Source organism: Fukomys damarensis, unplaced genomic scaffold (genome assembly GCF_012274545.1).
Source record: "Fukomys damarensis isolate Sample0158 unplaced genomic scaffold, DMR_v1.0_HiC HiC_scaffold_14, whole genome shotgun sequence".
NCBI lineage: Eukaryota > Metazoa > Chordata > Mammalia > Rodentia > Bathyergidae > Fukomys > Fukomys damarensis.
In genome coordinates this window covers 16,664,455-16,676,818 of record NW_022900926.1, presented here as the reverse complement: position 1 = coordinate 16,676,818, position 12,364 = coordinate 16,664,455, and the positions used below count along the sequence as shown (strand labels likewise).

At 40.5% G+C, this 12,364-nt stretch overlaps 1 protein-coding gene across 2 annotated transcripts in view; it reads left to right on the top strand.

Annotated features, from left to right (window-relative positions):
- The window catches only part of Aig1 (androgen induced 1), a 236,037-nt gene extending 224,599 nt beyond the window's left edge, over positions 1 to 11,438 (top strand). For both annotated transcript variants that reach the window (XM_033763252.1, XM_010626674.2), the window contains 2 exons: positions 5,258 to 5,421; positions 10,783 to 11,438. In XM_033763252.1, coding sequence (XP_033619143.1) covers positions 5,258 to 5,421; positions 10,783 to 10,820 — 202 coding nt within the window. In that variant the 3' untranslated portion in view covers positions 10,821 to 11,438. The remainder of the gene's footprint in view (positions 1 to 5,257; positions 5,422 to 10,782) is intronic.
- The last annotated feature ends 926 nt before the right edge of the window (positions 11,439 to 12,364 follow it).

Sequence of the window (12,364 nt, the reverse complement as noted above, 5' to 3'; positions counted from 1 at the left end):
GGTTTTCAGTTTTTGGCCATTTAATATGATGTTGGCTGTTGGTTTTTCATAGATAGCCTTTACTAAGTTGAGATATAGACCATCTATTCCAATTTTTTGCAGAGTTTTTATCATGAATGGGTGTTGAATTTTGTCAAATGCTTTTTTCTGCATCTATCGAGAGGATCATATGGTTTTTATCCTTGACTCTGTTAATATAGTGTATTACATTTATTGACTTACATATGTTGAACCATCCTTGCATCCCTGGAATAAATCCGACTTAGTCAGGATGTATGATCTTCTTGGTGATCTTATGTATTCTGTTTGCTAGTATCTTATTAAGGATTTTTGCATTTATATTCATTAAGGAGATTGGCCTGTAGTTCTCTTTTTTTAGTTGCATCTTTCCCTGGTTTGGGAATCAAAGTGATACTTGCTTCCAGGAATGAATTTGGAAGTATTGCTTTTCTTTCAATTTCATTGAAAAGTTTGAAGAGTAATGGCAGTAGTTCTTCTCTAAATGTCTTGTAAAATTCAGCAGTGAATCCATCAGGACATAGGCTTTTCTTTGTTGGTAAACTTTTAATTACATTTTCAATTTCACTGATTGTAATTGGGATGTTTAAAATGTCTTTATCTTCTTTGTTCAACTTTGGTAATTCATAAGTATCTAGAAATCTGTCCATTTCTTCTGTGTTTTCCATTTTATTAGAGTACAGGTTCTCAAAGTAGATATTAACTATCCTCTGGATTTCTGTTGAATCTGTTGTGACTTCACCTTTTTCATTCCTAATTGCATGGATCTGAGCCTTTTCTTTCCTTTTTTTGAGAAGGTTAGTTAAGGGTTTATCAATTTTATTTATTCCTTCAAAAAACAACTCTTTGATTCATTTATTTTTTGTATCATTTTCTTACTTTCCATTGCATTGATTTCTGCTCTAATCTTTATAATTTCCTCTCTTGTTCGAGCTTTGGGTTTTTCTTGCTTTTGTTTTTCTAGGAGTCTAAGGTTCATCATTAGGTTGTTTATTTGAGCTCACTCTGTTTTCCTAGTGTGGGCATTCAGTGCTATGAATTTCCCACATAGAACTGCTTTCATTGTGTCCCATAGATTCCTGTATGTTGTATTGGCATTTTCATTTATTTGTAAAAACTGTCTGATTTCTTAATTTCCTCCGTGATCCATCGATTGTTCAGGAGAGTGTTGTTCAATTTCCATGTGTTTGTGAAGTTCTTACTGTTTCTTATGCTGTCAATCTCTAGCTTAATTGCACTATGATCTGATAATATACAGGGAATAACTTCCAATTCTTTTACATTTATTCAAACATGTTCTGTGAGCTAGTATGTGATCTATCTTGGAGAATGACCCATGTGCAGCCGAAAAGAATGTATATTCTGATTTTGTAGGGTGGAACACTCTATAGACGTCTATTAAGTCCATGCGTTCAAAAGCTTGGTTCAGTTCTAGTATTTCGTTGTTGATTTTTTGCCTAGATGATCTGTCTATTTGTGATAGTGGGGTATTTAGATCCCCTACTGCAATTGTATTAGTGCTTATTTGGTTTTTCATGTTTCTTAGTATTTCTTTTATATATTGGGGGCATTAATATTGGTGCATATATGTTTATGATTGTCATTTCTTCCTCTTGAATTGTTCCCTTTACAAGGATATAGTGGACTTCTTTCTCTCTCTTAATGAGTTTTGGTTTGAAATTTACTTTGTCTGCAGATAAGATTGCTACCCCTGCTTTTTTCTGGGCTCCTGTAGCATGGAGAATTGTTTTCCATCCTTTCACTTTCAGTCTATGGGCTTCTTTTTGCAATATGTGTGTTTCTTGTATACAACATATTGTTGGATTTTGCCTCTTAATCCATTCTGCCAGTCCGTTTCTCTTGATTGATGAGTTAAGGCTATTGACATTGATGGTTATAGTTGATATGTACTGACTTCTTATTGTCATGTTATTGTCCTTGTGTTGACTCTTTTTACTTTTCCCCCCTCTCCTTTTAGTTTCTTGCCTTGCCTATTTGACTTGTTCTGTTGGGCCTCATGGTGTTGTGACCTTCATCGTCCTTTTCTAGGATACTGTTTAGAATTCCTTGTAGTGCTGGCTTGCTGTTCATGTAGTTTCTCAGGTGTTCTTTGTCATGGAAGTATCTTATTTCCCCATCCAATTTGAAAGAGAGTTTTGCAGGATACATGAGCCTAGGTTGGAGGTTGTTTTCTTTTAGGACTTGAAATACCTCACTCCAGGCTCTCCTTGACCTGAGGGTTTGTGTTGAAAGGTCTTCTGTGATTCTGATGGGCTTTCCTTTGCATGTGATTTGTTTCTTTTCTCTTACTGCTTGTAGTATTTTGTTCTTCTGTTGGGTTTCTGGGATCTTGATTATTATATGTCTAGGTGTAGGTTTTTCTCTTGTGGCTAGTTGGAGTTCTGTATGCCTCCCTTATCTGTAGGTCTCTTCCCCTCTGTTTGGGAAGTTTTCTGTCATTAATTCTGTGAAGAGCTTTTTTAAGTCATTTGTATTTTCTACTGCTACTTCATGGATTCCTATCAGTCTTATGTTATACTTCTCTGCATCATCTTGGAGTTGTTGAATCAATTTCCCATGATCCCTTCCTGATTTTAAGAAACCTCTCTTTTCATGGTCACTGAGTGCAATCCTGTCTTCTATAACTGAGATTCTATCTTCACATTCTTTTATTCTGGTGCGAACACTTTCAATAGAGTTTTTAATCTCCTAGGTATCTGTTTGAATCTGTTCTATGGATTCTGTTTCTTTCCTCTTTGAGCACTCACTGTTTCCATTTCTTTCTTATGCTGAGCCTTCATCACTTCTATCATGGTCCTGAGCTCATCTATTTTTCTTTTTTTTTTTTGTCAGTTTCTGTTCTAGAGTCTTGAATCATGACTTTCATTTTGCTCACCATCTCTATGGTTATCTGGGAAATTATTTCTGTTGTGAATTTTTCTAGATCCTGATTGATCTGTTTTATTACTTCCTGTGCTATGAGTTCAGGATGTCCTGCTGGTTCACTATCAGACTTTTCATCCTCATTTGCCCTACAGTTTTGCCATTGGTGAACTGAAAGTCTGTCTTGGTGTCTTGCTTAAGTGTTTTCTCATTTTTATTTTTGTTATTGGGTTGTCCTTGGTTTGATTTCTGCATTATTACTTAAATCTTCCTGATATAGTTGCACTTTAGCTTTTGAGTCGCTAATGACTCATAGACATTCTCATTTTCATAATATTGGAGAAAACAACTCATTAAATCAATCACAATCCTTTATTCCAATTGATACAATCAGTAGCACCATAGGATCAAGCACAACTTGCAAGTTGACCACTTGTGGTAGTCATTAATCTATCACCTTTTAACCATGTGAATTAAATTAAAATCAAGAAGCAGCCCTAAATATGCTTGAAGTGAATACACTTTTCAATATAGCATCTTTACCATTTAGAATGGGGTCTTAGACAGAGTTAGGATGAGAAGAATGGATAAGTGAAAGAATTGGAGGTTTCAAGTGAAGCCAGAGGACATAGAATGACCATACAATCTTTAAGAAACTATTAAATTCAAAAGGGATAGACAGATTGCAAGAATAAGGACAAAAACATATCCCCTTAACAGTAATAGGGGCTCACTTTCCCTTAAAACTATTGACCCATGAGTGAGGTAAAATGACAGAATAAAAGAACATAAAGAAAAAACAAAAAATGATAAAATAAGAAGTCTGAATTAGGGCAGGAGCAGGAACAGAAAGGGAGATGAGGGATAATATGGTGGAGCAAGAGACTGAGTTGAAGAATGAGCACAGAAAAAAGAAAGAATTTGCAGAGTGGAATGAGGAAAAGAAAGAGAAAAAAATGAATTTGAAGGGCCTCTTTCAGACTATATCTATGCTGTCATAATATACCACGTGCCCAGCCATGTGCAGAACCAAGTCCCCTGATCTCAGCTACCAATGGCAGATGCCCATGACTCAGACTAACCACAGGCCACAAGGCCTAGATTGAGTTCCCCAACCTGCAGGATTGAACTCCACACAGTTCTATTACAGGTTCCCCCCAACCCTGCTTTCTTTAAAGATATTCAAAGTTGACAGCTCAGAAAAATACCCTTTATGACCACCTATGCCTCTGCTGAGTGGGTCCAAGGACTGGCCCAATCAGGAGGTCTGAGAGTGGGGGATGGGGTGGGGGGGATGTGTGGGTGGGTGTTTCAGGGGCTCTGGCACAGCTACCTTCCTTGCTGGAGCTGGTGGCACAGCAAGCAGAGGAGGGAGTGGCTACCCAGTCCTGCAGAATGGGCCCAAGCAGGCTGGAGAGTTGTTTGTATTTTATTGATCTTCCAAATTGACACTCAGTAAAGTAATAAACCCCAGAATATTTTGGAAAACAGTCATGTCAGGACCCAGCCAATGCTGCAGCCATTCTGACTGTGGAAAGCAGTAGCAATTGATGATATTCTTCTCACCAAGACAAAAATATCTTCAGAACACAAACAGAATGATTAGAAGTCCATAAAAATTTAAAAAGTGAAGCGAGTATAGGCTGTGAAGATCAGAGAAGCAGGAATTCTGGTGTCAGCTAGATCATAGGATGGTTCTGCCAGCTGTGCAGTCCATATTGTGTCTGGTTGGAAGGTGGTTGGCAAAATATCTGCCACATACACACCCAGGTTTTATTACCATGTGAGCGTTATGTGGCTTCATTATGTAAAGAAGAGATTTAAAAGATTATAGAACAGTATGAAATAACCTAGTAGTTTCAAATACCCTTTATTAAAAGCAAGGAGAGACCCAGGAATTACCAGAGTGGAGACTGAGGAAACGTGTCACTAGATGCAACGAGGGACCCTTGAGTGGATCTGGGACAGAGGACATGAATGGAAACGCTGAGGGGGCTTCTGAATAAGGTCTACACCGTAGTTAGCACTAGCACACCACCGTTAATTGCTTAGCTGTAGTAACCATTCCAGAATCATGCCAGATGTTAGCAAGACATTAGCAGGCTGAGTGTGGGACATAGAGGAACTCTTTGTCCCATGTTCGCACCTCTTCCATGAGTCAAAAAAAAAAAAATCATTTCATCACAAAAGACAAAAACAACCAGCTTACTGGTAGCTCCTGAGTCTCCATGGCGAACTTGTGACTGGCAACTGCTGAGGAAGGGTCAGAGGGGGGCGTGTGCTCTTGCAGCCTTGCAGCTGTGACTTCTGCCGTGACAGTAACTCCCCCATTGTCTCCTTTGCAACCCCGTGGCAGGGTGTGCTGGGTGCACCACGTCACCGGCATGTGGGTGTACCCTTTCCTGGAACACATCGGCTCCGGAGCCAGAATTGTCTTCTTTGGGTCGACAACCATCTTGATGAACTTTCTGTACCTTCTGGGAGAAGTTCTGAACAACTATATCTGGGATACACAGAGAAGTAAGTATTGTTCCAGGGGACATAAAACAAGAGAAGTGCCGCCCTCCAGAGCTCCTGCAGATACAGAGGAGAAATTAATTCCACAGCAGCCCATTCGTTAAGCCTTTGCACAGTCCTCTTAGGAAGTTTCATTTTTACAACGATAATAATAATTTAGGAGCTGCCAGCTGTTTTACCTGAAAGATTTACTGCTCATTCAGTCTTACTAGCCAGTAAAACATCCAACTTTAAAGAGGAAAAAAGTGTGTCTGTAAAATTTTATAGGGAAAAATAATAGTGTTAACAGAAAGCAAGTTAGAGAAAGTTGCTGTGACTAACAAAATACTACTTTCACCAAAAGGACCCCAAATTAAATGGGCAATTAATGTAACCAAATAGTCACATTAAAAGTCACCCAGACATCCACTCTCAGAGGAGTTCCACCTCACAAGGCTAGAACTCCATGCAGTGCAGAGTGCCTGGCCAGAGGGATTCCCTATGACTGTCCTCTGCAAGGTTCAGAGGTGGCAAACAGGCGCAGGCAGTCAGTGGTGACACATACTTCATTCTGAGCACCCCCTACCCTATGATTTGATCTCTCTTTGTTTCCATGTATGGCAGAGCCTCCATCTTAGCCAAGCACGTAATCTTGTCCAAGCTCTGCACAGCCTGTGCAAAGTGTATGTCAGATAACGTAAGCCCTGGAAGATGGAAAAAGACATAGCACAGAATTACAGGGATTTGAGTCCTGCACAGAAGTACCTCCCACGGCAAGATGACATGGGGGTTTTAGGGAGCTCTGGACATCTCTCTGACATAGTCACAGCCTCCTAGATGTTGCCCATGAATGGATTCTGTGCCATATGCAGTGAGGGCCCTACAATGTACTCAACCCAGGAACCCAGTCTAACATATGAAGAAAGCAGTGATGACTTAGTCATTGAATCACTCTGTGCATTAGTCTTCTAAGATTGTATGGGTCAAGGTATTGGGCCAAGGTAAGTGGTCTGCAGGAGTTATATCAGTGGCTCTCAGTTTGATACATTGTCTATTTACAAGATATTATTTTTCAAATTCTTTTGAGACCATAGTTGGGAAACCAGAAATAAAATCTTTTACTTGTGTTCCCTCTTTTCCATGGAAGTCATCTTTCTCTGTTAGTTAATTTAAAGAAGTATCTAGTTAACTGACAAAAATTTTTTAAAAGACAAACTTTTGGAGCTGGGGATTTAGCTCAATGGTTCCGCTGCCTGCCTTGCAAGCGCAAGGTCCTGAATTCAATCTCTGGTACTAGAAAAAAGAAAAGAAAAAAGGGGTGGGGGATTTAGCTCAGTGGTGCCGCCGCCTGCCTCACAAGAATAAGGTCTTGAGAGGAGTTTGATCTCCAGTACCAAAAATAAACAGACTTTTAACTTTCTCACCCTCTTAGGATAGAGAATGTATTCAGATTTAAACTAATATGTCCAAAGTAGGAAAGATCTGTGACTGCTCATGTCCTCTGAATTTGCTTGATTTTGCCAATCATTTGGCCATTGTTCTAATCCTTCTGTGAGAAGATGACCTGAAACCGGGAGAGATAAATATCCAATCTAGATTTTTAAAAATATTGCTCCTTAGCAGCTTTAAACAAGGAGTTAAAATGAACAGCTAAGTTAAAGTTTTTTAAATGGCCTAATCAGTGTAGTTTGTGCCATTGTCCTACATAATGTAAGGTTGGATTAATTTTGTTCACATCTCTCTCGATGATTCCATTAGAGGCCAGTGTTTTCTGTCAAGCAGGCATCTTCCCATTTATATTAAGGGTCACAAATGACTGGTCTCCCCCCAGATGTTACCCACCAAGAAGTTGTATTGGGCTTTACTAACCCTTGCCTTTTACCAAGGCCTCCTGAGGCCCAGACACCTTAAGTGACCCTCCAGAGTAGTTGGTAGAGCTGACATCTTTTTTTTCCCCAGTACTGACTGATGATTGAACTCTACATCCTGGGCTTTTTTTTTTTTTGAGACTGGGTGTCACTAAGTCATTAAATTACCCAGGCTAGTCTTGAACTTGTAATCCTCTAGCCTTAACCTCACAGGGTGCTGAGACTACAGGCGTGTGACACCATACCCGGCTACAGCCACAGTCTTCTGCCTGGACTCAGTCCAGTGTTATTTCTAGTGAGTGATCAGAATGGCCCTGAGACGTAGACACTAAGCGCACAGGGACTTCACTCAGAACCCCACACTCAGCTTATAAAATAATGAAAGAGTACCGCCTGCTAGGAAATAGAAACTTTAAGAAACTCTTAACATAGTCTAAGTTAATAAGCAAATGTTTGCTTTGTGAAAAAGGAAAGTGGGCCATGATGACTCTGTGAAAGTCTGGTTTCCAAGGGCTGCAGTAACAAAGCCCATGGACGTGGAGGCTTACACATTAGGAACTTGTTGGCCTGCATATGTAAAGGCTGGAAGTCCCAGGTCAAGATATTAGTAGGCCTGTTTCTTTACAAGATCTGCAAAGGAAATGTCTCTTCCCAGATTCTCCAGGGCTGCAGTTGCCCATCTTCATGGTCACTGGCATTTTCCTTGTATGTCTGACCACCCCCAACTTTCCATTTTAGAAGGACACCAGTCACATCTAATGTGGGCCCACCCCGATGAGACACCACTGCACAGTTGTGAAGACCCTGTCCAAATAAGGCCATAATCTGAGACACTGTGGATTAGAAATTAAGTATATGAATTGGGGGGAGTATAATTCAGTTCATAACACTCCAGCCTCTCCCCTTGAAAAATTCATGCTTTTCGCATATGCAAAACATATTTACTCAGTCCTAGTGGCCCCCAGATTTTTCCAGCATCAACTCTTAAATGCAAAAATTACATCTTAACTATGACATGAATCCGATATGGGAGAGTTCTGCATCTGGTTCATCCTGAGGCAAAATTGTTCCCCAGTTGTGTGTGAATCTGTGAAGCAAGACAAATTGTTATCTGCTTCTGAAACGCAGTGGTGGGGCAGGCATACTATATCCATACCTCTTCCAAAAGGAGAAAGGTCAGGAAGACAAGGGTCATGGTTCACAACACAGCTGATTGTGAGCAGGGAGAACTCCCTTCCATGAAGGCTTCAGATAATCTTTTCTGGCTAGATGCCGTGTTCTGAAGACTCTTGGGGAAGGAAGTGGCCCGGGCTTCACCTCAGGGACCAGCAACTCTGCCTTACTAGCCCTGGGCAGCATCCCCACCCAGCTGGAGTCCCTGAGACACTTTGGAGGCCCTGGTCTTTAATTCCATACCCTCTGTCCTTTACTAGCCACACAGCAGTGTTTCTGCTGGTATAAAATTTTCAAAAGCCTTATTGGCCTCTGGCACAATTAAAGGGGTCCAAGCTAGTAGTCACAAGGGTCCTCCACCAGAAGGGAGGAAGGAGAGGAGGTGAGGATCAGGCCTGAGTGTGCAGAAAGCCCTTTGTTCTGCAGAAATCCATCTAGGCCACTTCTGCAGGCTCACTGAGCTGGAAATGTGGAGGCGCTGCCCCAGGAACCCTTCTCCCAAACTGAGGCGCGCCTGGGACTGTGTCCCTTAGTCTTATTCCACAAGCACAGCCTGCCTCGGCTCTGTGGCAGGTTTCTTTCTGCTTCTTGTGTGAAAATTGCACTGCTGGTTCTTGCAGGCATTGTTTACAGCTGTCTGGGTTTTTCCCCCACTCTGCACCTCACAGCTGCCAAGTTAAAGTGAGGAGCCATTTCCTCGTTTAGATCATTGAGTGCCCTGTTTTCCATGAAGATTCCACCACTGCTACCACTGCAGCCCATCAGCAGGAGAGGCCTTGGAGGAAACAGACTTTGGAAAGAAAAGTAAAGTCTTAGTGAACCCTGACTGCCTCCCACAGGGGAGAGAACATGGGACAGAAGTTGGGACTCGGCAATGTGCAGTTTGAATGGATCTGTTGTGTTTCCTGCCTTTTCCTCGGCTACCCAACAGCGAAACCACATTGGATCACCCCAGTTCCTCCTCCTTTCAGATAGATGTTCTTGCTCCTCAATCTCAAGTGTTTCTAAACATGATTTAGGAGAAGTGCTTTGCACAATGTGCAACAGGCCTCTGCCATTTCCCTAGCCATGACCACCCAACAAAGGACTGCACAAAGACAACTGCGGTAGCAATTATTGGCATTCAGCTGCGGTGCCCTTGACCCCCGTGAAATATGCACTAGGATGTGGGGAGGGGTTTCCTAATGTAGGCTCTAGAATTATGGCCCTCTGGGGTTGGGCTTAATGATTTCTTACATTGTAGGGCTGCGTATTTTGTGCTGCTTCTCTGCTTGCTAGTCCAGCTGTCTGAGCTCCCACCCTACCCTCTCTCTCTCTCTTCTATTCTCTCCCCCATGACCCTCTCTGAGACAGACACTGTTTCAGGTGCTAGAGATGAAGTCGGAGGTAAAGGTCCTGTCCTCAGAGAGCTAGCAGTTCAGAAAAGCATACTAACAAAACCTTCAAGGTGGTATTTGGAATTCCTTTGTTGCATGTTTGTTATTGAAACAAAGACACAAGAAGTCTCTGAGAATTTAGCAAGATTAGAAAAATGTTTCACTAGAGACAAAAAAGCAGGGAACATTTCTAAACTGAGCTAAAATTCCTTAAAATGACTGGAACTCTTTCATCCCCAGGAGGAGGAGATATCCGATGGTTCACTACAGACAGCAGGCAGATCTTACCAGCACACAGGTCATGCAGGAAGATAAGGCATGAGATTTTAGGGTTGGATTCACTAGAGAAGAGTTTAAATCCAAATAGGTGTGGCGCTGGGCGTGGCTCAGTGGGGGAGGACTTTCCTGGCATGCATGAGACCCTGGGTTTAATTTTAATTTTACTTTCAAAAAGTAAAAATAGATATGGAAATAAAGAGTTCTGATAACTAGTAAGGTTCCTATGAGGTTTTTTTAAAAAATTACAGAAAATTCATGATAAAAGATGTTTTGGTTTTTGGAAATCAAGGAGTAAAGTTTAAAGAAAAAAATGAAGTCTGTTGGAAAGGCATGGGGCTTAAGGCTCCTGTCACTAGAAGCTGGCAAAGAGGAAGACGTCCTCTGGCTGGGGTTTCAGTGCAAACTCCACAAGAGAAGAATCCACTTGTGGTCTTCACACGCAGAAACGCAGGGAGCTGCTGTGTCCTGGAAATGCTGCATCCTGATTCAGAGAAAGGCTGAGGAGAGAGGTCACTGAGGGTGATTCTAGAGAATGCTGTAAATGCCTTTTCCCTCTTAGCTAGGAGAAAAGAAGATGCAGGACAGTGGGTGGGAAAAGTATGAGAGAAGAGAGTTTTGTGAACAGTTTTGGCAGACCTGCTTGTAATTTAATTCTATGCTGAAATAAAGCACTTTGCTTTCATTTCTAGGTATGGAAGAAGAGAAAGAGAAGCCTAAATTGGAATGAGACCCAAGTGTAAAAGGAAGAGAGGGCTTAAGCCACCATTGTTCTCCTCCCCTCTGGGCCTTAGCAGTGCAGCACAGAAACCCTGGAAGGAAGCTATGGCATCAGCCCATCCCGCCCGGAGGGAGGACACCTTTTATATAGAAATCCATAGAATACACAGGTTTCCAAAATCACCCACATTGTGCTTTGAAGAATTCTTTCCAAATACATTACTGATAACATCTTTTATCTCTTTTCTAGTTTCATGATTAAATTTGATCATTGGATTTTCATTTTTGCAATTATAATTCCATTTAATCAAGGAAGAATGAAATTTTGTTGTTACTTGTCAAACTTCAGAACTATGTGAAAGTCAGCGATGCAGTTGTGAGACCAAGCATTGGTGTGTTTTGTCCTAAATATGGCTGGAATAATGAACCTGGGCCACTCTGCAGGCCTGAGGGGGATCAGCATAGATGGTCTCTGTTGCAGTACAAGTCACACTTGCCTCTGTGGTCAATATTAGTAAAAATGGCATCAACTTTGTCAAAACCCTGAGTGTACTTGGATCTTCTGATATAATTTTGTGACAGTCTTCCCAGATGCAAACTTTAATAAAGACCAGAAACCCAAACCTAATGTCCGCATGGTGCATCTCAAAATCCTGATTAGTGTCTCCTTTATTTTCCTTCTATTACATGTTGAAAGTGGGCTTACTGTACCTGTTCTTTCCTATAAGTTTCTGATTTTTAAAAGATGTGCTTTTTAAAAAATCATTCCCAAAAAACTAATGTAGAAAATCTTGAATATAATTTTCTTAAATTTTTATTAGCACATGTTTGTAGTACATACTGTTTACATTTCTTGTGTGGAGTTGGTACATGTACATAACACATCTCAATTCCCTTAATGATTTTTAAGGTAGGAAATAGAATGTTATGTGAGTTATAAGATATACTTAACACAAACACATGTTGGTTGTCCATGCAAGGACAGATCAACTAGTAAAAATTATCAAATTTTAACTGGTAATTTAAGAAATGCCAGAAATCTCTCTCCCCGCCTTGCCTCATGCATATATACATACTAAGCAAGCTTCATCATTCTCATTGACTACTGCCAAAGGCCACTTCCCCCTGAACAGAGAAAAGTTTCTAGGATGTTCCTGGTTATTTATTTACAGATAATCCAATGTAGATATATTTTAATAGTTAGTAAATATGTATATTTCACAGTACATATTATAAAACCAGTTTTAACATACTATTTTATTAAAAATTCCAACCTGAAGGAGAAAAGCTTAGCTAATAATTACGTAGAAAACATACACATACCTGAAGATACTATGAAAATCCATTACCACTAGAAAAGAAGTATGTTGATTAATGTGCCTCGCTGGATTTTGAGGAAAACACTCATCACATTGAGTGTGTGGTCTTTATCTCTTGTCTATAATTAGAAAAAAAAAATAGAGCGTTACAAATGAAAAAGGTTAAATTATCACAGTTTTGTGTTGATATGATTTTGAACAAATATACGTACACAAAACCTACCCTAGGTATTTC